The sequence below is a fragment of the Apiospora aurea genome (genome assembly GCF_038362705.1).
Source record: "Apiospora aurea strain CBS 24483 chromosome Unknown utg000008l_segment0_segment0, whole genome shotgun sequence".
In the NCBI taxonomy this organism is placed as follows: Eukaryota; Fungi; Ascomycota; class Sordariomycetes; order Amphisphaeriales; family Apiosporaceae; genus Apiospora; species Apiospora aurea.
The window spans coordinates 2,962,033-2,987,996 of NW_027117395.1; the positions used below are offsets into that span (position 1 = coordinate 2,962,033).

General features: G+C 53.0%; 10 protein-coding genes across 10 annotated transcripts; 5 read left to right on the forward strand and 5 right to left on the reverse strand.

Moving 5' to 3' along the window:
* Positions 1–2,722: 2,722 nt before the first annotated feature.
* Positions 2,723–4,356, forward strand: PG986_012365 (glycosyl transferase; the record flags this gene model as incomplete). The annotated part of the gene is made up of 2 exons (XM_066848587.1): positions 2,723–3,026; positions 3,101–4,356. The coding sequence occupies 2 exons, from the start codon at positions 2,723–2,725 to the stop codon at positions 4,354–4,356; spliced, it is 1,560 nt and encodes a 519-aa protein (XP_066695283.1).
* A 1,197-nt stretch (positions 4,357–5,553) lies between these two features.
* Positions 5,554–8,085, reverse strand: PG986_012366 (uncharacterized protein; the record flags this gene model as incomplete). Its single annotated transcript, XM_066848588.1, has 1 exon — positions 5,554–8,085. The coding sequence occupies one exon, from the start codon at positions 8,083–8,085 to the stop codon at positions 5,554–5,556; it is 2,532 nt and encodes an 843-aa protein (XP_066695284.1).
* Positions 8,086–9,654: 1,569 nt separating this feature from the next.
* Positions 9,655–11,609, forward strand: PG986_012367 (prenylcysteine oxidase; the record flags this gene model as incomplete). Its single annotated transcript, XM_066848589.1, has 4 exons — positions 9,655–9,760; positions 9,921–10,441; positions 10,498–10,590; positions 10,647–11,609. 4 exons carry the CDS (start codon positions 9,655–9,657, stop codon positions 11,607–11,609), a joined length of 1,683 nt encoding a protein of 560 aa, XP_066695285.1.
* A 647-nt stretch (positions 11,610–12,256) lies between these two features.
* On the forward strand, positions 12,257–14,109 carry PG986_012368 (T-complex protein 1; the record flags this gene model as incomplete). The annotated part of the gene is made up of 4 exons (XM_066848590.1): positions 12,257–12,298; positions 12,377–12,471; positions 12,555–13,813; positions 13,871–14,109. 4 exons carry the CDS (start codon positions 12,257–12,259, stop codon positions 14,107–14,109), a joined length of 1,635 nt encoding a protein of 544 aa, XP_066695286.1.
* Positions 14,110–14,656: 547 nt separating this feature from the next.
* Positions 14,657–16,290, forward strand: PG986_012369 (uncharacterized protein; the record flags this gene model as incomplete). Its single annotated transcript, XM_066848591.1, has 2 exons — positions 14,657–14,710; positions 14,785–16,290. 2 exons carry the CDS (start codon positions 14,657–14,659, stop codon positions 16,288–16,290), a joined length of 1,560 nt encoding a protein of 519 aa, XP_066695287.1.
* A 394-nt stretch (positions 16,291–16,684) lies between these two features.
* On the reverse strand, positions 16,685–17,765 carry PG986_012370 (uncharacterized protein; the record flags this gene model as incomplete). The annotated part of the gene is made up of 3 exons (XM_066848592.1): positions 16,685–16,748; positions 16,834–17,489; positions 17,592–17,765. 3 exons carry the CDS (start codon positions 17,763–17,765, stop codon positions 16,685–16,687), a joined length of 894 nt encoding a protein of 297 aa, XP_066695288.1.
* Positions 17,766–18,618: 853 nt separating this feature from the next.
* On the reverse strand, positions 18,619–19,668 carry PG986_012371 (uncharacterized protein; the record flags this gene model as incomplete). The annotated part of the gene is made up of 1 exon (XM_066848593.1): positions 18,619–19,668. The coding sequence occupies one exon, from the start codon at positions 19,666–19,668 to the stop codon at positions 18,619–18,621; it is 1,050 nt and encodes a 349-aa protein (XP_066695289.1).
* A 1,348-nt stretch (positions 19,669–21,016) lies between these two features.
* Positions 21,017–22,102, reverse strand: PG986_012372 (uncharacterized protein; the record flags this gene model as incomplete). The annotated part of the gene is made up of 1 exon (XM_066848594.1): positions 21,017–22,102. The coding sequence occupies one exon, from the start codon at positions 22,100–22,102 to the stop codon at positions 21,017–21,019; it is 1,086 nt and encodes a 361-aa protein (XP_066695290.1).
* Positions 22,103–23,545: 1,443 nt separating this feature from the next.
* On the reverse strand, positions 23,546–24,247 carry PG986_012373 (uncharacterized protein; the record flags this gene model as incomplete). The annotated part of the gene is made up of 1 exon (XM_066848595.1): positions 23,546–24,247. The coding sequence occupies one exon, from the start codon at positions 24,245–24,247 to the stop codon at positions 23,546–23,548; it is 702 nt and encodes a 233-aa protein (XP_066695291.1).
* Positions 24,248–25,429: 1,182 nt separating this feature from the next.
* PG986_012374 (uncharacterized protein) lies at positions 25,430–25,912 on the forward strand (the record flags this gene model as incomplete). Its single annotated transcript, XM_066848596.1, has 2 exons — positions 25,430–25,467; positions 25,549–25,912. 2 exons carry the CDS (start codon positions 25,430–25,432, stop codon positions 25,910–25,912), a joined length of 402 nt encoding a protein of 133 aa, XP_066695292.1.
* Between the last annotated feature and the right edge of the window lie 52 nt (positions 25,913–25,964).

Genomic DNA, 25,964 nt, shown 5'->3' on the forward strand with positions numbered 1-25,964 from the left:
TTATTATAATAGCGGTTAATTTAATAAAGTTATTTAAATTATATTTTTCACGATAACGCGATTATAACGATTAATTTAATAAGCGGTAAGATAATATTTCATTAAATTGTAAAAATTATTTAATATTAAACATTTATAATTTTTAATTATTTAAAAAATAAAGCTACTCATCATAAAATTTAAATAAAATAAATAGATTTTTTTTAAAAAAAAACTTTAATTAATAAAGCCGATATTAACTAATTTTATAAACGTTAATAAATTTAATACGTAATATTAATAGTTTATCGGGCTAATGTTAATAAACGGGCGGCCACTCGTCGAGCTAAACATAGCACTAGAACCATCGGCGGTGCTATTAAGCACTCTCAGTCGTCTGCTCATGGTCGCCAAGGTCGACAATCACCCACTTTAGAATCTCCTTGGCCGCGTTCCCTAGGAAGATAACGCATTCAGGAATAGTAAATCGTGATTTGGGCGCAGTTAATCGCTTGCGAGATTGGGGGATAGTTATCCAAGGTTGGATATAAAATCCTTGTCCAACCTACATGCAAGTATAGTATAAGCGTCTGTAAGAGGCGTCACTACTACATACGACCATATCCTGCTAAATACTAGGGATCCCGTCCGCTCTCCCATATATAAGCAGCAGAGAGCCGAATTAGTACTAGGGTCGGTGACGACCTGGGAATCCTCGGTGTTGTATGTTTTTGTATGTTTTTTACGCCTCTTTTTAGGGGTGGCGGAGGGCTTGGTTGCAATCCCGCCGTCCTTTTTGGATTGTCAAGCAACTTGGAAGCTAGAGTAGAATACCGTCTTCTTTTCGGGTTGTTCATCTGTGCACTTCACGTTTTGAGTAGGCATAGCAACAAGGCCGGCTATGATGTGCAAGGATTGACACATACCGATGTCCAGCTCGGTGTCACTTGTGAAACGGGAGCCATCACGAATATTCGAGATGGCCCAAGAAAGCAATTGCAAGTGGAGCTTTTAGTCCGTAGAAGCAGAGCAGAAGTAAGTCTAAGGCCAGGCTGGCAGGGGCCTGGCAGGGGCCAGGCCAGTACGGATTCTTCTGGTATGCGCAATTCACAAGGACGGTGGAGCAGGGCTGGCAGCTGGGCTGGGATTCTAGATCGGCGATGACGCTGGTGCGACGCCGCGATGATGCCGGCGTTCCTGTGCATGGAAGCTGCTGAGAAGTGCGTATATCCTCCTCTGTGCTCTCTCATTGACGCAAGCTCGGGCATGTGAATTCATCGTCTCGGATTGCGTTGCACCACTTGTTGACCGCCGTGGAGCGAGCAGGTTACAATTACCTGATGTGCTGACGATGCTGCGGCCGGCACATTAGGTACAGACAGCGTACCTACAGCTTACAGACAGACAGACAGACAGACTCATACGGTGGTGCTACCCCGCCAAAGTCTTGGTGGAGGAGTGTAGGAGCGAAGCTCCGGAACAAGCGGGGAACTGGCTGTGTGTAGCCAGCTTGCCAGCCAGCCCGTCTGTCTGTAGATGACTCTACCTTCGTTGGGTCGTGATGGGTGTGAGACAATGCAAGAATGGGGTGGGGCTGGCCAGAATCCTCGCCAGGATTCGGCCATGGCCAGACTAGCCAGAACGTGATACGCGGGACTGGACGAGAATTTGTCGCCATGAGCACATGTGCGTACTGATGTGCGTACAAGCCACGAGGGGCGTTGCACCAGACAGCTAGCTGGCTGGCTGGAATCTTAGCTCCGAGATTGCCTGGACAGACAGAGAAAGCCTGGATGGCGGGCTGGCCCAACCGTCCAAGTCCAAGCGAACCCCTGCCGGTGTCGATACAAAAAAATCTTTAATCAGACGGAATTCCTTGCAACCATTACGTCGTTTTGGCGGGACAGCGCCCCCCTCCAGCCATGCTGCCATGCTGCCATGCTCGGACGGTGAAGCGTTCAGAAAAGCGTCCCTCTTTGCTGCAGCCAGGATAATCTTGTAGCAGCGCAGGCTGGAAGATGTAGGTTAGGTTCTATTTGCATCCATTGATTGGCGGCGACGGGAAGCTATCTGCATTGGAACTCAACAAGCCGCCCCCTGCTGCTTGACATGCATGCATCGACTATACCTACATACTACTACCTACCTACCTACCTACCTAGCTTCCTACTGTAGCCTCCCAGCTTTCTAGCCTACTGTACCACTAGAAACAATCGATATATCCCGGTTCCCTCTCTCCCTGCTCTGCTCCTGCCCTTTTCCCGCATAGTCTATTCCATATACTCGTTCATTCGCCCCTTCTTGCGAATCCACGGAAGTCCGAACCGGTTCACTCGTGATTGTTGGTTGTTGTTGTCGTCGTTGTTCTTGTCGAACTGAACGCAACTGCCGACCTCGCATTAGGTGCAAACCTTGTCTGATTTCACGACATCACATCGTCACTCTTGCTACCCCGCCACTGGAGTCCAAACGTCCAGAACCCGACGCAACCCACCCAGGACCAACGCCCCGAAATCGTCCCACTCGGCATTCATACTTGCGACCTACTACTACGCAAGCTACATACATAATACCATTCGAGTCCTTTCTCCTGTATTCGTATCGCCTCCCAAACCACCACTCGCACCCTGCCTTCTACCGTCCGTCTTGCAACAACAATAGAAAGCTGCCACGGCCCGGCGCATTTCGTCACTGCCCCACCAACCAACCAACCCAACACACACAGCGCACAGAACCCCTCGGCATGCCGACCTCAGAACAGACCGGCCCTTCGTCCGGCCGGCTTTTGCTCGTCTCCAATCGCCTCCCCATCACCATCAAGCCTAAAGACGATGGCCAATACGACTTCTCCATGTCCTCGGGAGGTCTTGTCACCGGTCTCAGCGGTCTCAGCAAAACCACCAGCTTCCAGTGGTACGGCTGGCCAGGCCTCGAGGTCCCCGAGAGCGACGTCGAGAAGGTCACGGATCAGTTGAAGGAACAATACAGCGCTCATCCCGTCTTCATCGACGACGATTTGGCCGACAGGCATTACAATGGCTTTGCTAGTGCGTTCCCCCCCCTTTCCTCCAATTTCCAAACTGGAACCTTCTTCGCTGACATGCAATCTCCCCCGACATAGACTCGATCCTCTGGCCGCTCTTCCACTACCACCCCGGTGAGATCACGTTCGACGAGAGCGCTTGGGCCGCTTACAAGGAGGTGAACCTGCTGTTCGCCAAGAAGATCATCGAGGACGTCAAGGATGGCGACCAGATCTGGGTCCACGACTACCATCTCATGCTGCTTCCCGAGATGCTGCGCAGGGAACTGGGTACCACGCGGAAGAACATTAAGATTGGCTTCTTCCTCCACACCCCCTTCCCCAGCAGCGAGATCTACCGTATCCTCCCCGTGCGCGAGGCCCTGCTGCGCGGCGTCCTGCAGTGCGACCTTGTCGGCTTCCACACATACGACTATGCCAGGCATTTCCTGAGCTCGTGCTCCCGCATACTGGAGACGGCCACCACCCCCAACGGCGTCGAGTACCAGGGCAAGTTCGTCACCGTCGGCGCCTTCCCCATCGGCATCGACCCGGACAAGTTCGTCGAGGGGCTCAAGAAGCCCAGCGTGCAGGACCGCATCGCCGTCCTGTCGCGCAAGTTCGAGGGCGTCAAGCTGATTGTCGGTGTCGACCGTCTGGACTACATCAAGGGAGTCCCCCAGAAGCTGCATGCCCTCGAGGTCTTCCTGACGGAACACCCCGAGTGGATCGGCAAGATCGTCCTGGTCCAAGTCGCCGTCCCCTCCCGACAGGACGTCGAGGAGTACCAGAACCTGCGCGCCGTCGTCAACGAGCTGGTGGGCCGCATCAACGGCAAGTTCGGCACCATTGAGTTCATGCCCATCCACTTTCTGCACCAGAGCGTCAACTTCGAGGAGCTGTGCGCCCTCTACGCCGTGTCCGACGTGTGCCTGGTGTCTTCGACCCGCGACGGCATGAACCTGGTGTCCTACGAGTACATCGCCACGCAGCAGAAGCGCCACGGCGTCATGATTCTGTCCGAGTTTACAGGAGCGGCGCAATCATTGAACGGCTCGCTCATCGTCAACCCCTGGAACACCGAGGAGCTGGCCAACGCCATCCACGACGCCGTGACCATGTCGCCCGAGATGCGCGAGGCCAACTTCCGCAAGCTCGAGCGCTACGTCTTCAAGTACACGAGCGCCTGGTGGGGCCAGAGCTTCGTCCAGGAGCTCACCAAGGTGAGCGCCGACCGCGGCGAGAAGCAGCAGTCGCTGCCCGTCATGCAGAAGCTGGGCGACAAGGTCGCCGAGGCGGCCGAGTCGGTGAAGACCGCCGCTAGCCAGGTGGGCGAGGAGGCGTCCGCCAAGTAGAGCGACGCGGTCTCCTCCTCCGCCATCGTAGCTGCGCAAGCGCGGAACATACTCCCGACCCCGACGCGATTCCAGGACATTATGAGATCCGCAGCCGAGAGGGATAGGATTGGAGCCAGATCGGAGGATACGACGGAAGAAGCTCGCCGCAACAATAGAAACCGTCTCGCTCGAGGCATCGAGGAGTCGTGGCGGCTTTGAGGCTGTCGCCATGTCACCAACCTTTCTTCTAGACTTTTTCTTTGGTGACACCGCACAGATTATCCCCTTGCCACCTCTTGGGCCTTCTGTCACTCTAAAGCGAACTCTTTCATGAGATGAGATGAGATGAACGATGAATAGATGAAGAAGAAAACAAATACAGCATCTGCATATCTTGCCCCCCTGCTTCGATTTTCCTTTGGACGCGTATAGGTTCTTTATCCATACGTAACCACGGCAAACCTGTGGCTTTCCCTCGCTCTTGGTCCTTATCGCATGGCAGGTATAATATTACTCCCAGAGCAGTAGCCCTCACCTCGAGGTGTACACATATACCTCTGGGCAGCTAGATAGACGTATTACAAGGATAATTACACATGTTACCCAGGCCGAGAGACGTGTGAGACCACCAGTGCTCGTGATTGTGCCGCACGGAGTTCATCAACGAGTAATGCGATACTAATTGTCTCGCATTGCGAAGTATTACGCATTCACCAGGCGACGGACGTGTAACTAACTTCCTTGCCTCCTTCCTTGCTCACGCTCATCGCTATATAGCTTTTATCATATGGCATATGTGTACATGTACTCGTTTGGGCCTTAACCCTGTGTGATTATGGCTGTTTGGCAAGGGAACAAAAGTAGTGGTATCATTTAATGAAATTAGTGAATCTACCTACACACCCGGCAGCTGACTAAAGATCATGCGCGCCTTAGCTGGGGCGTCTCAATAAAGCAGAAGAACGGCAGAAGGAAAGAAAATATCATCAGCAAGGCCCCGGGGCTGAAGTTACAGGTATCGTATGTCTACGCCAACCAAAATCAAGCGACTGTCCAGCCGTCTCTCCCCACCCCTTGCGTTTGTTTCGTGTCAGTCCTGTTTTGGCATTCAAAACACTCCCAGCCCCAGAACACCTTGCCTCCCTAAAACGCCTGCAGAAGAAACCTTGCGGGCTCGAGACGCCCAATCGCAGGCGTGGGGGAGACTTGGTGTGCTCAGTAGGGTGAGTCAACAACGTCATCTCTGCCGAGCTTATAACGGCCACTGTTCAAGTTACCGACGCGTCCCGAATCTCGTTGGGGCGTGCCGAAGCGGTTTCCATGACCGGCAATGCTCTCTCTCGTGGGTCTCTTCAGCTGTTGTTTGCCAACCATCGAGACTTCGTTGGGCAGGGCGACGAGCACATTCTCATCAGTGCCGAACTTGAAATCATCCGCTTTGACTTCTTCTGTATAGCGCTTGATGATGTAGGGTGCCTTGTGCCCACGAAGAACCTTCCGCATGTTCCAGTTGATGATGTAAGGGCCTGTGGCAGAAATGATGGACGTCTCCTCGCCGGCATGGCCAGTGTTGAAGCGCGCAGGGGTAAATGTAACTGGTTTGCCCGTCTCGTAAGCAAACTGGGCCACATGCTCAGGTGTCAAGGCGAGCCGGCGAGGTTGTGGCTTGGAGTCGGCAGCGAATGATTTCTCGAAGCCGAGCTTGCCTTCATTCTTGCCAGTCTTCTGCAAGGCATCGACCAGGAGGAGATAGGTTCGGCAAGTTGCAAGTACCCAGCGACCGTCTGCCGAGACATCAAGACCGATGATGGCCTCTCCTAATGCTGGGATGTGCGTCTTCGCATTGATACCCAGACGATCAAAGAGACGGACGTCTCCCTTGTTGGATGCAACGGCAACATAGCCTTTCTCAGTGGTGGAGATAGCACTGAAGTCGTTCTTGGAAGCATACTGTTTCAACTGAGAGTCGACGAGCTTGTTGCCGGCAAGGCGTGGGTCAACACGGAATAGGGAGTTGCTACCAATTCCAAGGAACGTAGGCTCGTGTGTCATCTGGGCGAACTTGTTCTCGGGGGCAAACGTCACGACGGGGATGTCATCGTGCACATTCCACTCATCGACGACCTTGCCGTATTCGAGATCCATGCGGTAGAGTTTGTTGGGATCGGTGTCGTTTTGCAAAATCATATTGCGATCTTCGTTATGCAGCATGACCTTCTTCGGGCTGAAAAGTGTGCCCTTGGGTGTCTCAATCTTGGAGATGTTGGTAGAGAATTCCAAGTTGTTGGCGGGCGTGTGCTTGAAGACACCGATTTGGGTGCCACGCACGACGAAGGAACGATCGTGTTTGTAACCGACGGCAATCGCCTTGTTGGTGTTACCATCCCTAGGTTGCATTTCGACATCGTCATGCTCCTCGTCGGTGTCGTATTCCTCATTCCTTATGCCGACATCTTCCTCTTCTTCTTCCGCGGCTTCAGCCTCCTCGCGTTCTTCCTCTTCCTCTTGCTCTTCAGCAGGGGCGTCTTCCATAGCAAGATCCTCAAAAGCGTCCAGGACATACTGGCGTTCCTGGTCCTTGACCTTGGTCCACTTGATTTCGTTAAGCTGCTCCCATAAGGCACGCATCAAGCCTTCTTGGAATCTTTCGAGCGTTTCTTGATCCTTGAAACGCAACAGCCACGAGTAGGCCGAGCCATCTTCAGTAAACTGGTTGAAGATGAAAGACAGGAACTCGAAATTGAACACGGGATTGATGTCGGCGACGACGGGAATGCCAAGCCATTCACGTTCTTTGCTGGCAACATGTAGCCAGTATTGCCATTTGCCAATGTCTGACACTTGGGCCGTAACGGAAGAGTCCTGTAACACAAAAGCCCCAGAAGGGAAGTCGAAGAAATGGAGCTCTCCAAGTTCCATTGACAGTATCTCGAGAGGCTCGGGTTGTGCTGCTGCTGCGGGTGGGCCCATGTCCTTCTCTTGGTCGGGAGCCCTGACTTCTCTCTCCTGTCGCTCGGGTTCTGGCGCCGGTTCGTCGTCTTGGGCTAACATCTCGGCAATGGGGGCCTGTGTGGGCGAGTCGCGCTTCACACTGATGTTGGCGGCGGCTTTGGAGTTACTGTTGTTGATGTTTGGGAACATTTCGTCGGAGTCGAACGTTCGGCCGATGGTGGGGCTATGGATGGGGCTGGCCTGTGGGATGGGCTGCTCGTCCTCGAACTCAAACTGGAACAGGTCGGCTTCGGAAGCGGTGGTATGGGGTTTTCGGTACTTGCGCTCGTACTGGCACTGTTTGGCGATGCGGTCGAACGAGGCGACTTGGTTTGCGGAAACGGTGCCGTCGCAGACGAATTCGAAGAGGTCGCCTACATCGCCGCTGAGGTCCTTCCAGGCGAGTATGTTCTCGGACCCCGCCCGGCTCTCGACACGGAAGTGCAAGGCTTCGTCCAGCAGGAACGTTTTCTCGTCGCGCTCGGTGGTAAGAGCATCGATCTCGGCATCCTCGCCTTCCTCGTCGGCTAGCAGCTCGGCCTCACCTTCCTCGTAGACCCTTTGGACGACCAGTTGGTATTGGAAATCTTGGCCGGTGCGTCGGATGCGGGCAGTGGCATCCTTGAAGATGAGTTCTGAGTAGCCCTTGGGGGAGAGCGGTCGGACCAAATAGAGCTGGCCTTGAGGCAGTTCTATCATCGACTCCTGGCTGTTGCTGCCAAAGAGGAGCTTGCCCACATTCTTGAGCACAAACATTATTCGCGGTTGCCTTGAGGCTGATCAATGCACAGAGGTTGACGGGAGATGGGGTAATGAATGTGGACAGCTGAGTTGTGCGGGGCAGATGTTTATCGTGGGATTTTTTTTTTTTGTTTTCTTGGGTTGTTTTGATTGATGCATCCACAAAGGCTGTCACATCAAATTCGGGTGCAATGCTGGCATGGGGGCAGGATGGATGAAGCACGACCAAGAGTCAGGGAATATGATAAATGTGAGAGGTATGTTGGTCCGAAGGTAGGTGTAGGTAGGTATGCAATGTATCACACAACAATAGGCTCTACTTTAGGTACAGAACCTAAGAGTAGACAGAGGCCGTAGCCTAAGCAGTGGTGTTCTGCGGATTGTTCAGTGGCTCGCCTACCAGATTGACGGACTTGGGCTTAGGCTTGGGCTTTTGATTGTCACAAGGCAGAAAACGTCATACCATCAGATGTGTGTGCAGGGAGAATGGGTTGCGAATATATGGCCATTGGCAACGAAACGCTTTTGGCAGGTGGGGGTGGGCTTTTTTAAGTTTCGCCCCTGAGGAAGGAAGGAAGGAAGGAAGGAAGGAAGGACCTGCTCAGGCAGACAGCCTGACAGCGTGACAGAGTGACGCCACTGCCACACCAGAGCAAGAAATCCAGGCAGCTTCGGTTGTCTGCGTGTCCCGTTTAGACTGACACAGAGGCAGCCTACGTGATGAAACAAAGAACGCGAGAGTCTGGTCTGCACTGGATTTCTGTAGTCGTATCAATCAAATGCATACTTATCCAGGGTGGGGTTCCTTTGTTCACCAGGCACGTTTGCATGTATGATTATGTGCCTAAGGTAGTATTGGTGTTTTCTATCTACATGCATAGTATCTATCCCTACGTGCTCCTAGGTGTTTTCGAACGAGGAACCTTCCATAATTGACAAACAGAGGTTACGTATCAATAATAGGTATGCTGGTTGAGGTGGAAATGAGGGTAAATGTGTAGGCTCTAGAGCAGATATCCGATCGAATATTGGCTTGATCCATGACGTTCACAACGTAGCCACAGGGACGAGAACATCACTATTGCAGGCAGAGGCGAGCATTCCATAAGACGTAGCGTACTATGTGCTTGACACGGGCGATTTCCCGATCATACCGGCCTTCATCGGCAACGTCACCTCGGAGCATCCGGAGCGGACCGGGCGATCGATCAGTATCAACATCCGGGGTCCCATGCGCCTGGCAGTCGGGCTGCTGTCGCACTTCAAGAGTAAACCACACGCCGTGATCATAGATTTGTTGTTGCGGTGTGGTGCAAGACGGCAAAGTTGGCAGGGAGAGAACGCCCGGTCGTGTGGTTGCGTTGCGACGCTAATCGATTTAATCGATGGATCAACCGCCGCTCCATTGGCTCGTCAGGGGAGTCCTCCAGTTGATTGGACAGAACCGTCTTCGCAGTTGATTGACTGACTCCGTCTCTCCCAACGTCAACTCATATCTCATCAACCCATCATTCGTTTCATCGAATCCCTTGCTTGAAGAAACTGAGAAAGACGGATTATTCCCTCATGTTTCTATAACTTAATATGCTTCTCCTGTCTACTCTAGGCGCCCTTGCGGCCGCGGCCGGAGTTGCGCCTGCGTTTGCAGCCGACATCACCTCCAAGCCTGTGAAACAAGTCGCTGTCATCGGTTAGTGTCGACTTACATTTGATATCATCGGCCACCATTCAAAACTTACTCCATCGCGGCTCAGGCATAAGTCTTGCCTGTCGCGAATGATTGCAAACCCATTCACTACGTCACTAAGAACTGCAGTCGTCCTTGCTGACACGTCACGTACATGATTCAGGTGCCGGGGCTGCTGGGGCCTCGACGGCTTACCACCTTCACAGGTACGCCGAGGAAGCGGGCATTGCCGTCAATGTCACCATATTCGAAAGGAGCAGCCGCGTTGGCGGGCGTACGCTCACGGTCAATGCGCACGACAATCCCCTTTCACCTGTAGAGCTGGGGGCTTCCATATTCGTAAAGGTCAACCACATTCTATGGAATGCCACCGACGACTTCAACCTTGTCCGCATCGATCCCGGCGTCGATGGAAAGGGACTTTTCGGCATCTGGGATGGCGACAGCTTCGTCTACACCCAAGATCCCGAGTCTTGGGGCTGGTGGAGTCTCGCCAAGCTCTTTTGGAAATACGGCACGGCTCCCTATCATGTCAACAATCTTGTCCAGCAGACCGTGGGGACCTTCTTGAAGCTGTATGAGAAGCCGTATTTCCCCTTCCGGTCTTTGACCACCCGGGCCTTCGAACTCGATCTTGTCAAGGCGACGGGTGTCACGGGCACACAGTTCTTGGCTGCGAACAAGGTAGTTGCTGGATCCAGTCTGCTGCTGAGAGACCCCCTCTGCTGACTCTGAATGAGCTCGATGGCCCTTTTGCGCACGACATTGTACAGGCAGCTTCGCGCGTGAACTACATGTCTAACCTAGCTTACATCCATGGGTTAGGTACGATGGTATGAAGTTCTCTCGATTATTGGGGTTTTTTTTCTCCTTGACTGAAAATCCCTAGGTTTCGATGGCCCCCGAAGGAGCAAAATCTGTCCTTGGAGGTAACTGGCGGATCTTCACCAGCATGGTTGAGAGTTCTAAAGCCTACCTCAACTTCAATACAACTGTCGTGTCGATCGCCCAGGAGGAGACCAAGGACGATAACGAGATGATTTCCAAGTACATCATCAAAACATCCAATACCAGCTCGGCGGGAGCTGGCAAGGTTGTGCGACAGTCCGTTGCTTTTGACGACGTCGTCATCGCAACTCCGTGGCAATTTAGCGACATCAAGGAAGAGGGCGACGTGATCCAGCACCCAATCGAGCCTGTCCCGTATGCTAAACTGCACGTAACGCTCTTCTCCTCGCCCTTTCGATTCAGTCCCCAGTACTTCAATCTCGACCCGGCGGCTCCGGTGCCCAATTCTGTCCTCACGACACTCGCCGACAACGACGAAGCCAAACCCGGCTCTGCGGGCGCCGGCAAGGCTGGCTTCTTCTCGGCGACCCAGGTCAAAAAGGTTACCAACCCCAAGACGTCGGGTGAAGAGTACGTGTACAAGATCTTCTCACCTGAGGCCGTGACTTCGGATTTCTTGTCGTCTCTTCTGGGCGTCAAGGTGCCCGAGACATTTGTCCGAACCTCTGCAACAGATGATGGGGAGGATGCCGATTTCGAGACGATCGATCCAATCTCCTGGTACCACCCTGCTGTGTTCCATCCCTACCCGCAGAAGCTTCCGCGCGTTACCTTTCAGGATCCGATTCTCGGGAGGGGCCTGTACTACACGTCAGGCATCGAATCCTTCATATCTACCATGGAGACGAGTGCATTGATGGGTAAGAATGTTGCGAGACTGATCGCCGATGACTATCTCGGTATTTCCAACACGGAAGAAGAGAATGCTAGCGCCGGCTTGGGACACGATAACGAGCAGGTAGTCTTGGGCGGAAAGCAAGGTGTCGCTACTGATGAGCTGTGAGATGCAATATTACGAAGCAGGAGTTCCGCTTGACCGAATCCTGTACATACCCCTACCCCCTACTTGGTAGGAAGGAAGACATGGAGAACGGGATCATTGTTTTCAGGATTGCCCCTGACTAGGTAGGAGTAGTAGGTACAGTAGATAATTCACCTGGCAGTTTAAATGGTCTTGGTCTTGGACTTTGTACGTGCGCAACGTAATAAACCCGGACGTCGAGAAGAGTCGTTGCCAACTTACCCCCCTCCTAAAATAAGTGCAGGACAGACTTCTGGGGTGTTTGTAAACTCGGTAGAACAGCCATCAATAGGTTCCTAGATATGGTGGCAGTTTTTGGTACACATTGAACCTGATGATAAGTAATGAGGGGCAACTCGTGGCCAGGTACCATGTATCATGTACCTCTCCAGTCCCGGCTGGCAGAGCGCTGCTGACGGGCCGACAGCAGCAGGCGCCAAGCTGCAGGTACGCCATGCTGGGCTGAGCGGGCAGAAAAAGTTGGAGGGACAGACAAGCTCCAGTCCTACTCTCGGGCTAAGAATCGGTCGTGATAAGTCGGGGTCCTGGATAACGAAAACCAATCCTACCTACTCACTTCACCCACCGCTTCACCACCAACAGCAAGCAGCCCATTCCGAACCCCCATCATGTCTGCTGCCCAACTTCTGAACCCCAAGGCCGAGTCTCGGGTGCGTACACTTACTTCTCCTGCCCCCCTCAAAGACCATGTGGCAATCCCCTAGCTAACCTAACGTCACGGATCATAGCGGCGGGGTGAAGCTCTGAAGGTCAACATCAGTGCGGGAGAGGGTCTCCAAGATGTCCTCAAGTCCAACCTGGGTCCGCTTGGCACCATCAAGATGTAGGTACTCTCCGTGTGTGCTTGGCGTACTACTCAATCCTGCAGTGCTCCTGGACAGCCCGCTGACTGAATGCAACTTCCAGGCTGGTCGACGGCGCCGGCCAGATCAAACTCACCAAAGATGGCAACGTGCTGCTACGCGAAATGCAGATCCAGAACCCGACCGCTGTTATGATCGCCCGAGCTGCCACCGCCCAAGACGACATCTGCGGCGATGGCACCACGTCCGTCGTGCTGTTGGTTGGAGAGTTGTTGAAGCAAGCCGACAGATATATCGCCGAAGGTTTACACCCGCGCATCATCACCGAGGGTTTCGAGATCGCCAAGAACGAGTCCCTCAAGTTCCTCGACTCCTTCAAGTTGTCCAAGGAGGTGGACCGCGAGCTCCTCCTCTCCGTCGCTCGTACCTCCCTGTCGACAAAGCTCAACTCGACTCTTGCCGGCAAGCTCACCCCCGATATCGTCGACGCCGTACTGGCCATTTACCAGGCCCCCGCGAAGCCCGACTTGCACATGGTGGAGATCATGAAGATGCAGCACCGTACCGCCTCGGACACACAGCTCATCCGCGGTCTGGCTCTGGACCACGGCGCGAGACACCCTGACATGCCCAAGAAGGTCGAGAACGCCTTTATCCTGACGCTGAACGTGAGCTTGGAATACGAAAAGTCGGAGATCAACTCGGGATTCTTCTACTCCAGTGCCGAGCAGCGCGACAAGCTGGTGGAGAGCGAGCGACGATTTGTCGATGCCAAGCTGAAGAAGATTGTAGAGCTGAAGAAGGAGGTGTGTGGCAACGACCCCAAGAAGGGATTCGTCATCATCAACCAGAAGGGCATCGACCCGCTGTCTCTCGATGTGTTGGCCAAGAACGGCATCTTCGCCCTGCGAAGAGCCAAGCGGAGAAACATGGAGCGCCTGCAGCTCATATGCGGCGGTACTGCACAGAACAGTGTCGAGGACCTTACACCCGACATCCTTGGTTGGGCCGGTTCGGTTTACGAGCAGCAGCTGGGCGAGGAGAAGTACACTTTTATCGAGGATGTGAAGGCTCCCAAGTCGGTGACTCTGATGATCAAGGGGCCCAACCAGCACACCATCGCCCAGATTACGGATGCCGTCCGAGATGGTCTGCGCAGCGTCTATAACATGATTGTGGACAAGAGCGTCGTGCCCGGCGGTGGTGCTTTCCAGGTCGCAGTTGCCGCCCACTTGAAGAGCGATGCTTTCAAGAAGACGGTCAAGGGCAAGGCCAAGTGGGGTGTTGAGGCCTTTGCCGATGCTATGCTTATCATTCCCAAAACCTTGGCTGCGAACGCCGGCCACGATATCCAGGATGCTCGTAAGTGCAAACCATTCCAAAAACCCTCCATCTCATACGCTCTAACGACCGTGATAGTGGCGTCTCTGCAAGACGAACATGCGGATGGCCAAGTCGTCGGCCTCGATCTGATCTCAGGGCAGCCGATGGATCCCACACTGGAAGGCGTCTACGATTCATTCCGGGTCCTGAGAAACTGTGTTGCTTCATCTTCTAGTATCGCGTCTAATCTGCTGCTGTGCGATGAGATGCTCAAGGCAAGGCAGATGGGCCGACAGGGCGGTCCGGGTCCGGGAATGGATGGGCCAGAGGAATAAGAAAAAGACCACGATACCCATTGTATTCTAGACGCAAGATGGAGTTTGCCATAGATGTGAACATGGTTGCCCTTGGTTGACACATTTCATTGTCCTTTTGCCTGATATGTCGCTTTACAGGCCCTGTGCTGGCCAGCATCCCCCTAATTATTCATGAACGCCTCGGTCGTGTCGAGGGGCAGTCCGGTCTCAAGGCAGCATGAACATGCGACCATATATTCACTGGCTATGTAGTTTCTTACGCATGATGATCTCCAACCCCCCACGTCTGTTCTATCCTCGATCAAGTCCAGAAAACAAAGAGATATTGTCTGCCGCAATGCTTTTTACCCCTTTCTTTAAAGACAGCTGTATAGCAACAAAGGCGCTGTTAGTCGACAATGGTGGTCTATAAAGTAATAGTTTTCCTGCAGTCACTCACCCCCATTTGCTATCATACTGTGTTGCTTTCCCTCTCGCAGTACAAAATCAGGAACTCGTTCCAGAATAGTATCGGCATCATATCATACAGAACCAGCGAGCTTGCTTACAGGTACGTCCGTCCATCATGGCAAACCCCACTCCGCTTACAATAGGGGCAGAGGCCGAAGGCATTTTGGGGGTAGTTGAAGAGCATGTTGTCCGAAATGACCCTAAGAGCTTCAAGTCGATCAAGCCACTGCTAATAATGCCCAGTCAGGCGGGTGTACGACGGGAAAGGGGGAAAGCTCTGACAGCGACAGTTCCGACTCCGAGTTTGACATCTCAGTACAGGAGTGGATGTTCCAAGAAATCAGGCGGACCCTCGCAAATAATGTCGGCGTATACGTAAATGGGCTGGACGACGGCGCCAAGGTAAACGTGCAGAGCATTCACATGGCCGGCGGGACCCCTCTGTACTACGGCTGGCGCGTGGTGGAGGAGTCGACGGCAAAAATCCCAATCGACGAGACACGGCACTACCACCCCCAGGTAAAGTACCCGTCACTCGAGCTGCTCACTCCAGCTATGGAGTTCTGCCAAAAGAGCCTCGACGAGATCCGCGCCGTTTACAGGTGCCTCACCATCACCGAAACCCCGGGCTTCCGGCCCGGACCCCTGACCCCGACGACTTGCGGGTACCATGTCCACGTGGGCATCGGAGCAGAGCGCTTCTCGGCCCACCAGACGCGCCGGATCGCGTGCGTCACGTATGCCACGGGCCGACTGCTTACGCAGCTCCTTCCCAACCACCGCAAGGGGAACTTGCATGCACGCACGAACTGCTACTACTCGTTCCTGGCCCACGGTCAAAGTGCCCACTGGGCTTGCGAGCAGGTTCGGATACAGGCGCAAAGCCAGGACCCGGAGGGAAATGACGCGAACTTTGGGACAAATGGCGGCATGGAAGAGACCCCGCTCCTTGTGCCCGCGGAGACATATGTGCCTTCTGGGCCGCTGGAATTTTCGTGGGAGAAGAAGGAGGACGAGGAGAAGAGCAAGGGGAAGGAGGTGACAGATGCTTCCGGGGATGTAGAAATGCAGGAGGTTCCGCGGTTCACCCGCAAGTTGCCGCGTGGGTCGCTGCCGCGCGAGGATCTCAACCCAGAAGGCTTCTTTTACACCAGCCCCCAACAGGTGCTTCTCTCCGACATCAACCTTGTACCCTCTCGCTTTGAAGGCGCCGGTTCGTCGCCGACCAGCATCGCGGACGCCGTGGATGTTGTGATGCGCTGTCCGAGCGCGGCGGCGGTGGCGCAGCTGCTGCGTCCGGGCCGCCTCGGCGTGAGCTTCTCCAACCTCGCCACGCCAGTCCGAGAATTTATGCCTGAGAAGCCGACCATTGAGTTCCGGCAATTGCCCGCGACGTTCAACGCCGACGCCGCTTGCGCCTGGATCGGCATCGTGGCCCAGCTGTGCCGGGTAGCCATCGATTGGCCCTGGGAGGATGTTGCAGTGTTGCTGCGACGCTGCGCTCGGGCCGACGCGGAGCCCGATGCGCACGACGTCTTTGATCTGCTTGTAGACATCGGCTGTGCCGAACAGGCCGCGGTGATCCAGGACATGGTCATTGACGGGCCGGTCGGCAGCCCGTTCGCGCGGTTGAACGAGCCAGATCACGGAGCACAGCAGCCGGGAACTGGCGGCGCCAGTCCTCCCAGCAACACGGCAGGCGATGGCAATGGTACGGAGAGTAGACCATTCGAGATCAACCTGCCTTAGTAGGTAAGTAATGACGCTGTAGTGTTTTTCCAAAGGTAAGATGCCCATTTAACATTGTTTGAATACACCCATTCTTCTGACTTCGCAGTCAAATCCATTGTGATATCGCCTACGAGCCGTAATATGCCATCAGCGGGAACACTGCGAGCGATACCTTTCCTTTTTTTTTCCTTTTTTTATCTCGTAAAGATAGAAGAAGCAATGAGTGCGCCTGTAGATTGATCCTCTCCAATCCAACGAGGGCCGGCCGCCAGGAGCACGCTCATAGGCCCAGCCTAGACCTATGCTGAATTCGATCCACCATGCTCCAATGCCCTTGACTCCATTTTCTCTACTGTTCGACGTTCCTCGTCACTGTTACATATATATAAATACACTGGACTACTGTGTAGCATTACTGGAGGTAAATGCGACCGAACTCGTCCATCACGGGCGTCTTACCCGCCGGTATATTGAGCCTGTCATGAAAACATCGTCAGCCATTCCTGCTCTGCCGTCCTGCCAAGATTCGCAAGTCACGAATAATGTGCTATTGGAACTTACCCATGACGGCCATCGTTCTTGAGATCAAAGCCCCCTTGGCTGGCCCATATGGTCTCCATATTGATACGATGCCGGCTCTTGGGCTGACCCTGGGCTATCCTCAGCTTCTCAAAGAAGACATATGCCGCGTAGAAGAGGGACGACGAACAGCCGGCCCTCGGGCCCTCCTTGGCCTTGAAGTCATTGAGCTGCTTGGACTGCAGCCCGGTGAACTTGGTGCCGCGGAGGTGCACGTAGAGGTCGCGGCAGAACTGGGCCGCCGTCAAGCCCGGCGTGTTCTTCATGTGCTCGTTGATCTTGAGGCGGACCTCGTCGCAGGTGTCGAAGACGGGCACGAGCCCATCGTCCCCGACCTCCAGATGGATCCGGCTCAGATCAGGCCCGTCTGCAAGCGGCGGGCCGCCCGTACCACCGCTACTACCACCCGGGGGCGTGCTCCGGCCGGGCGGGCTGATGCCGGCATGGACAATGGTGTCTGCCGTCTTCTGCTTTTTCGCGAAGACTTCGTCCCCAGAACCTGCTGATGAACGTTTGTGGCCAGATGGCGAAGCAGCCGGGCTGGATGCAGAAGAGGCCCTGTGGGTAGAAGCTGAAGACCTTGGGGCTGGCGAGGGGCGTTTCAGGTGGTGGTGGCTGCCCTCCTTGAGCGCCCACTGCTGCAGATGGATGGCTGTTAGGTCAACACGTTTTTTTTTTTGGCTTTGTTAATGTCACCGAGCTCATTTTGGTGGTGGTCACGTTCATGGGTTCGTACGCACCGTCGTGGTAGACGAAGAAGAGCCGTGTGGGGCAGTTTCATGGCGAGGCGGGCTTTCGTCGTTGCCGGTGGCTCCCATATAGACGCCATTGACGAAGATGTTGATGGGATTGCAGCTACTGATGCGCACCTTGCCGAGAGTCGGCGCGTTCACCACGGTGGTGTGCAGCGACATTGCGACGGCGGCTTCTTCCCCCGTCTTTTTCCAACGCGCCGCGGCTGGCGACTGGCGGCTGGCGGCTGGGGTGAGTTTAATGAGACTGGCTGGCTGGTGATTGATATGCTAGATTCGCGGGGCAGAATACGCGCTGGCACGTGCAGGGAGAATGTCCATGGTCAAGCGGCTGTTTCAATCTGGCTGCCGCCGTCTCTTGCAGGAAGGGGCGATGTCCAGTGCACCGGGGCGCGCTGAGGCTGGTCGAGCGCGCAACTGTGTCGCGTCGGTGGGCTAGGAGGCAATGGACTGGATGGAGTTGGAGATGGGTGCTTGCCGAATGGAGGCGAAATGGGTTGAGACGCTGACTAAAGGGCCGGGAGGGAAAGATCAAACCAGGCCGGGCAATGCAGGCGAGGGAAACGTTGAACAAATAAGCATAAGGAAGACACTGGCTCGTTTGGCTGCGATTAAATTCAATGGAAGGTTATTGGCCGAAAGTCACTTGAAGTACCTATTGGAATCTACTTGAAAACAATGCGACTACAGCAGGTAGTAATTATCATAATAGTAGGCAGGTTATGGGTCTTTTTTTTTTTTTGCGGAGCTAACTTCAAAATGACTAGGCAAGTCCGATTCCCATCCATGCTGGCTAGTCGGGCCCCGGGACCCCGTCTCAACGTCCGTCTGCCTGTCTGCCTGCCTGTCTGCATGCCCGCCCACCCCCAAGACGTACAAAAGCACCATGCCCTCGTTGCTTAAGAATAAGTATTTCTTGTTTTCCAATAAATACAGCATACATGATGAACCCATGCGAACTTCAAGACTCCACGGGAAAGCATCCCCGAGATATGCTAGCCCCCCCCCGGGTCCTTCACCACCTCCTTTGCCAAAGCATCGACTCTTGGTTGAAAGTGTAGCGAGGCTCCATGCCCACCACTCGCATCCTACGAGTCTCGTTATGAACCAATGACGGGTGATTCACTCTGTCGACCAGAATGAAAACAGGCTGCAGCTGCGGCATTCCGGCAAGTACTTTCTTCGTCCAAGCATCATGGCGGTCGACATCGCTGTGCTTTCTAACAAGCCGGATACCGGGTACGTCACCCTTCTCGGCGCTGTAGGCTCCTCGAAGCCATTGGATCTCGCAATCCTTCACAATGGTAGTCCAATCCTCCGTATAGTCATCCCACGCTTGGTTTAGTCCCTGCGCGAATGACGCGGCCTTCTCGTCTTCCACAAGCCAAGCGATGAGTTGATATACGTCGTTCTTGCTCTTGTTGTTGAAGTTGACCAGGCGCCAGCCATCTACTCCGAAGATCTTCCTATGCCATGATGGAGACCAGTACCTGGTCTTTTCCGAAAAGATAATCCCTCTTTCTCCCATCCCGACAAGGATCTCTTGCAGTAAGGGCAGCTTAAGTGCTTGCTTCATAAAGGCATACACGTTGCGCTGCTCCAATGTGATTGTTCTCACCATATTGAACAAGCTCTTGTCGAAAACAGGATGTCCATCGAATCTGCCCAAGGTTGTAGTTGCTGTATAATACAGCACATCAAAGGCCGGGTTGATCCACATGCTGTTGGGAATCTTCTTCCACTTGTCATAGTAGCATGGGGTTCCATGCTCCATCATGATATCCCGCGACTCCCGACACACCTGCAGGAGTGCAGGGAGGCGGGGAATGAGGATGTAGCCGATGGGACGAGTGAGGATGAACTGTTGCGGCATTGCTGCCAACCACTGAGGGCTGTTAGCATTTAGATGTTTGGATTCGAAAACATACTTGTCTGGTATGGGGCTCCGAGTGATTATATCAGGTCCACTCACGATGTCTCGGCGAATTTCAGGGGGCAACCGGGTGAATTTCGGAAAGGACTGCAGTTCCCGCCACATGTCGGAATAGTTGTCGAGGGCGCCCATTGTATGTCTGATAGGGAGACAGCGCGACTATTTGTGATGCGATGGATGGATGTTGTCTCAAGATCGATTCGAATTGAAAAAGATACAACAGATATGCTAGGGGGGTAGATGGACCACAGTGCTGGTGTTGGTGTTCGACTTGCACTCGGCGGGCGGGTGGGTACGTGGAAGGCTTGTATGTATGGAAATAAGCAGCACCTTGGACATGTACCGTATCTACTATTAATGTAGAAAGCTCAGTATTAGATTCCGGCTTACTCGCAAGATTTTCTTACCCCTAATGACTGTGGTGGAGGTAATGGTATTCCGCGAAACGACATCTGTATTGCAGCCTTGACAACTATTAATACCCCAGTAGCGGGTGTGTGTGTGCGTGTGTGTGTGTGCTTGCTTTTGCGTGCCAACTAGTTACCAACTAAGATAGATTTCGTCCATAGATTATAACAGTGTTTGTATGGTAAACACTAGCAGGGTGCTACTTGGTAAACAGAATGAATCAGCTTGGTTCGCATTAAACAGAGTGTTACACCAGGCACATACAGTGGCTGGTTTGGCTGGCAGATGAGAATCCAGTTATTATGGGATACTGTATGCTGGTTATCCAATATGGTATATAAATAACTCGATAGCAGTACATATGAGGCGATTCTATGACTGGTCCAGATGACATATTCAATTAGGTTTATTACCAAACTACCATTCCGGGTTAAATACTTCCTCCCCCTCCTATTGTCCGGCTGCCTGCCTGGGTGCCATCAGATCAATAAAACCGCGTAATCTTGAACCTAATGATGAGGGAAATCGAGCGGTGCTTTCTAGGTATCTGCCACTACAGGAAGACCCCCCTGTTCCGGATGGATGGAAACCACCCCCAACTCTGTCCTTAAGTAGCCCGAATTTATGATGGTTGTTGCGCCAGTCTTCGAGGGGGTTCTCCTGACTTCGCCTTCTTTGGGATCCTGCACCAGCGACTGTCACTCTAAAGCTCTTGTTGAAAGGCAGGAGGCAGGTTGTTCACCATTACTTCTAGTCAGAGGCTCGGGCAAATGTATATGTGGAGGCCCAGGTCCTAGAGGGTTTGTAAGAAGTAGTATTGCTATTTCATCCAACCCAATCAGTTGATACAAACGGTGGGGTGATATTTGGGTATATCAACATGGTTCAGTTCAGTGGGATACGCACATCAAACCGCGTTTGGGACAACGTCTATATTAGGGAAACCGTCCCTCCCCAGCAATGATCTTACTAGATGCGCGAGAAGCTAATATTAGGTACACTTCGGAAATACCCGACATTGTATCATGAGCTATACCATAGAATAAGGTGTCCAGATCTAGAACAAGCAACCCTATTTAGGGCGTTGGATCTTGCTCTTCCCCCACATCTGTTTCTTGTTCACCTTCTGCCAGAGCTTGAACTCGTCATTGAAGACGAAATCCGGTTCGTACGCTGTGCGGGCTGTGGTCTTTTTCTGATCGTCATGAGTTGTTGGAGACGCAAGTATGTAAACGGCCGATATCTTGGGCATTATCTCTAGAGCCTTCTTGATCCAAGGGTTCTCGCGGTTGGTCAGCTTGCCGCCCTGGAATCGGGGCTTCACCGGACGAAGCGTTTCCCAGACAGGCTCCTCCTCCTCCTCCTCTTCCTCTCCTAATATTGGCGAGTCGACCCTGGTTCTTTCCGGAGTCCATCTCAGACTGTGCTGACGCGTGAGCCAGATCTTCTCACATCCTAATAGTACTTCTGACTGGAACCACTCCTTCTTGGGGACTTTGCTGATGCTGTGGTCAAGGTATGTATGGCGCACTTTGTTCAGTTCATTTGCCGCTTGATTGTCATGGCAGCTGTCTTGGGCGAACAGCTTTGCAACGAGTTGGTTCACCTCCTCTTCGTCATCGATTGGCACGATCCTGTATGACGACGTTCCGAAATCCAGCGTGCATGGGCTTGGGCAGGGGCCAACAATGTCGATACCGAGTGACAGGAAGAGGTGCTTGATGTTGGGTAGCTCCAGTGCCTTCTCGATCTGCTGCGTCTGTGTGTTGGATAGGACGTCGCGGCACTCGAGGCGGAGAGCAACCCTTTCGACAGTGTCCCAAACCGAGGTCGCACACATCCGGTTTTTGTATTGGGCGTACCCGAGAGCGACGAACGGTGGCAGAACGAGGAGATCCAAACTGGGCTGGAACCAGCAGCTGTTGTATGTCTTGGTCTCATTATTGAAGGCGTGTGGTTGGCCGGCTCTCAACGCGACAGCGCGTGACTCTCGGCAGACACTAGCAAGAACAGGTGGCGGAGGCGAGAAGACCTTCTCCGTCCGGCCTATGGTGGGTGATTGGATTCTGACATGGTTGTCCTCGAGAGCGAGATGGAAGATGTTCTGGCGAATCTCCGGGGGCAGCTGTGGGAAGGAATGAAAGGTGCGCTCGGCCATCTTGGCTAATGTTTGCTGCGGGTGATATCTGGCGGAATAGGCAATGTAGGTCGACAAGGCATGGAGGTGAGATTAAAGACCCAGTCAACCTGTAATGTATAGGTATTTTGGTCCCTGCCGAGTGATTGTTCCAGAAACATCCCAGGCGTCAGCCAGTGCGGATACTGGTGCTGGAGTTGGAGCTGATGCTTCCAATGATATGAGCTGGCAGGTGTGACTTCCCCAAGGCAGTGAATTAATTGATTAGCCCATCATGCGACTGCCCCGGCACAATCCTTGTGGACTGCCAGAAAGGCGTCAATTAAACACTGGAGCCCAGGAGCCCAGGATAGCGGGCAACGGCATACATTGATCTGTAGTTTGGCTGATACTAGGATGCATGAAGCTGGACAACAGTGGGATCACCGCCCGGCAATGGGGATATGTGGCATTGGGATTGATGGTTACAAACCCACCTAGTCTTGTAAGGAGCCAAGGCGGGTTTTAACGATCAGGCCGCGGCACAGTCCAGAAGCACGTAGCTCTTTGTTGGGAGCCCGATAAGCCCGCTGCCCAACCGTTCATAGAAGCTGTCTCAAGGAGAAGCCTCAGTCTGGGAAGGCAGCGTTGGGAAGAAGTGAATAGTTCGTTGTCTAGCCCAACCTCTGTACATGTAAGTGAATGAATTCGTCCTCATCCTCTCTGCCAGAGTATGATGGCAGCACTACTCCCATCATCGTAATTTTATTCGTCCTTGAAAAGTCTCGCACTGGGTAGAACGTGTACAGGATCTCCCCCTCCTCGTCAATAGGAACACATAATCACGATGAATAGATGCTGTTTCCTATGATGTTGGCAGAAGTACCGGCATGGGGTATAAACAGCCGGGAACAACCAGAAGCACCAGATACTGTCTATGCATTGTTAGTTAATATTGGCTACACAGCCACCTACTAGGATGTACGGTATGAAAAGTAGAAACAAGTATCATTTGCTGACCCAGTTTGGGTATATTAGTTAGAGCCAATGCTCTCTGGTAATACAGGCCCTGACATGTTGGTAAACACCAACAAGTGTCGTACTAACATACCTGATGGCGGGGGACTTGTATACTCTGCTTTGTACTCCGTGGGAGAAGCCCTGCTTCTCGTGCGTGTGCTTTTTAAATTGCATTACTTCCATTTAAAGTTCCTGCTTCATTAAAGTAGTTTTACACACTGACCAGGCGCCCCAGTACTTAGCAATTTATTACTTTACTGACATCTTTACTGATAATATAATACGTATATCAAGATAGGCATGTCTAGCATATACTAGGGGCTTCACAAAGCTGTTCATCAGAGTCAAGTTCCTCTCGTAATTATTTCATTGCATTACTGAGATTTTCTACCGTATCTGAAGTGAGCAATCGCGAATTTTCTCGCATGTATTGGTAGTGATGCCCTTTTCTCCTCCTCTCCAATCTCAAATGAATTCCACGTGTCCAAAGAAGGGCGTAATGTGGAAGCTTGCCTTATTCGGAGAGCTCCATGCACCCAGTGTCTGGTCGGGGAACGTGGCCGGGGCCACGACGGTGCGGAAGAAGTTCATGCGCCATTTGGTGCCCTTGGCGGTGCCGCTGTCGACGTTGAAGAGGCCGAGCGGGATGGAGACGGAAGAGCCCCAGAGCTGCTGGTCCTGGTCGAGCATTGTGGCGGCGGTGAAGCCGGCCTCGAGCGTGTTGTTGATGTAGAAGGTCTCAAAGGGGGCGCCGTCAGCCCGCACCTTGGTCGGGTTGTAGATGAACGCCTGGAAGGTGACGTTGTTGGGGTTGACCTCAAACTCCAGGTAGGTCTGGGGGTCCTTGTCGCCCGGAGCGATGAAGGTCTCCATGACCTCGTACTCCCAGATGGCGTCGTTGGTGCCCTGGGACGCGTTGAAGTAGAAGTTGGTCTCGTTGTGTGCGCTGAAGGCCAGGTTGATGGTGTCGGCGCCGTAGCAGAGCGCGACCTCGGTGGGCGGGAAGTCCTTCTGGTCCGGGACGGTCTTGTTGAACGAAGCCACGCTGAGATGGGGGCAGGCAGGGACTTGAAGGCTGGGCGGACTGGAATAGGCGGCCAAGGCTCGGCTGGCCAGCAAAGCGGCCGCCATTGCAACGGACGAGACGCAGAGACGCAGAGACATCATGATGGTGGCGAGTGCTTGCTCAGGTTTCTGGTACAAGCTGGAACAGAGGTTTGATGGCGAAAGCAAGAGGTCTGCATGTAGACCTAGGGGGTGTAAACTGATGAAGGAGTTTTAGTGGTGTGGACCGAGGGGGTGTTCTGGTGGTATGAACTGAACTAATGCTGACGATGAGAGATGTTCTGGGTAAGCAGAACTTGTTGCTTGGTTGCATGGGCGTGTGTTTAAATAGAGATGGGGTTGATGCCGATGCGGGGCCAGTGTGCCTTGTATTCAATGGCTTATTCTATTCACTCTGGTTTGGCACGCATATTGAATGCGCCGCTGCTGCTTACGGATGGGATGGTTGCTAGCGAATCAGTGGAGGACCTATCATGTTGCGGGATTTGCAGCCACCGCCGCACCCTCTGACGGCTATAATGACTTGTCCCGTACCTTCACCCATGATATGATGATGGCTGGAAGTGCAGATACGACAGCTGAGTAGGCGTGCTTGGTACATGAATGTGCCTTGCAGATGTTAGTGGTAGGCCGTACCGGAGAATGTCAGGGGTAGATATGTATGCCAAGACGGGCCATGATCCCCTGTCGTACACCGTGATTCGTCCACAAAATTCGCCTTGCTCAAAGCGGTAGGTGAATTAATCCTTCTGTTCCGAGCAATGCTACTTTGCCAACCGCAGGCCCGCCAGGCAGGCCTACTTCCATGTCTAGATTACTTACTTAGGAATGCATCACCATCGACATGGCTATTTACTACATACACACCTCACTGTGAGCACAAGGCAGACCATACCATGTACCAAGGTGGTATGAATATACCATACTAGATTGTGTTACACAGGATCACGTTGCAGTCACTATCATGATACGAAATGTAAATAGCAACGGAGCTGTATCCGTGTTTTTATTTTTATTCATGTTGCTCAGCATCTCCTCTAATTGAACCGTCATCCATAAGGTGCTTGAATCAGGAAAATGTATTCAATCAAACAAACTAACATAATAGGCATGATGAGGGCTTATGCTTGAGCCGACAGAGGCTGCTCGAAACATTTCTTTTACGTCCTGCAGAACACCAATAATCTACCAGTATCACGACAAAGCCAGAGGACGAAGGACGACACGTGCTTCTAGACATGTGAATTACAAACGACCGAACAGAAACACAGAGAAGAAAGAGCCATGGATCCCTCAAGCGAGATAGAGACCATCTACAACTGGTGAGCACTTGAGTTGAAGTCCTCCCCAGAGCCTATACATATTCCCCAAGCCCCCTTACATCGTATAGTTACTTACATAAGCTCACGCCCTATCGACAGCATGGAATTGGCCCGATTTGCATACAAAGAGATCAAGGGACCGACAGCAAAGCAAGACCCAAACCGGCAGGAGCCACAACGGCCACCATGGGTATCACGCGGGCGCGGCATGGGCCGTTGTTGGACGAGCGAGGATTTTGAGCAGGAGGAACGCACCTTTCGAGCACGCAATCGAGACCTTCCGCCTTATGTCGTGATGCGAGATGCAAGGGGAGATATTGTGCCGGACGGGACACGGATGATTCGGGATGGGCTGCAGGAGGCTATGCTGGAAACGCTGAGTGATACTGAGACTGGTGGAATGTCAAGCTCATGGGACTCGGTGGTTGCACCCGCCAGCAGATAAGCGAGCATCATGTCTATATTGCCTTGCTACCCACCGAATTACTAAATAAAAT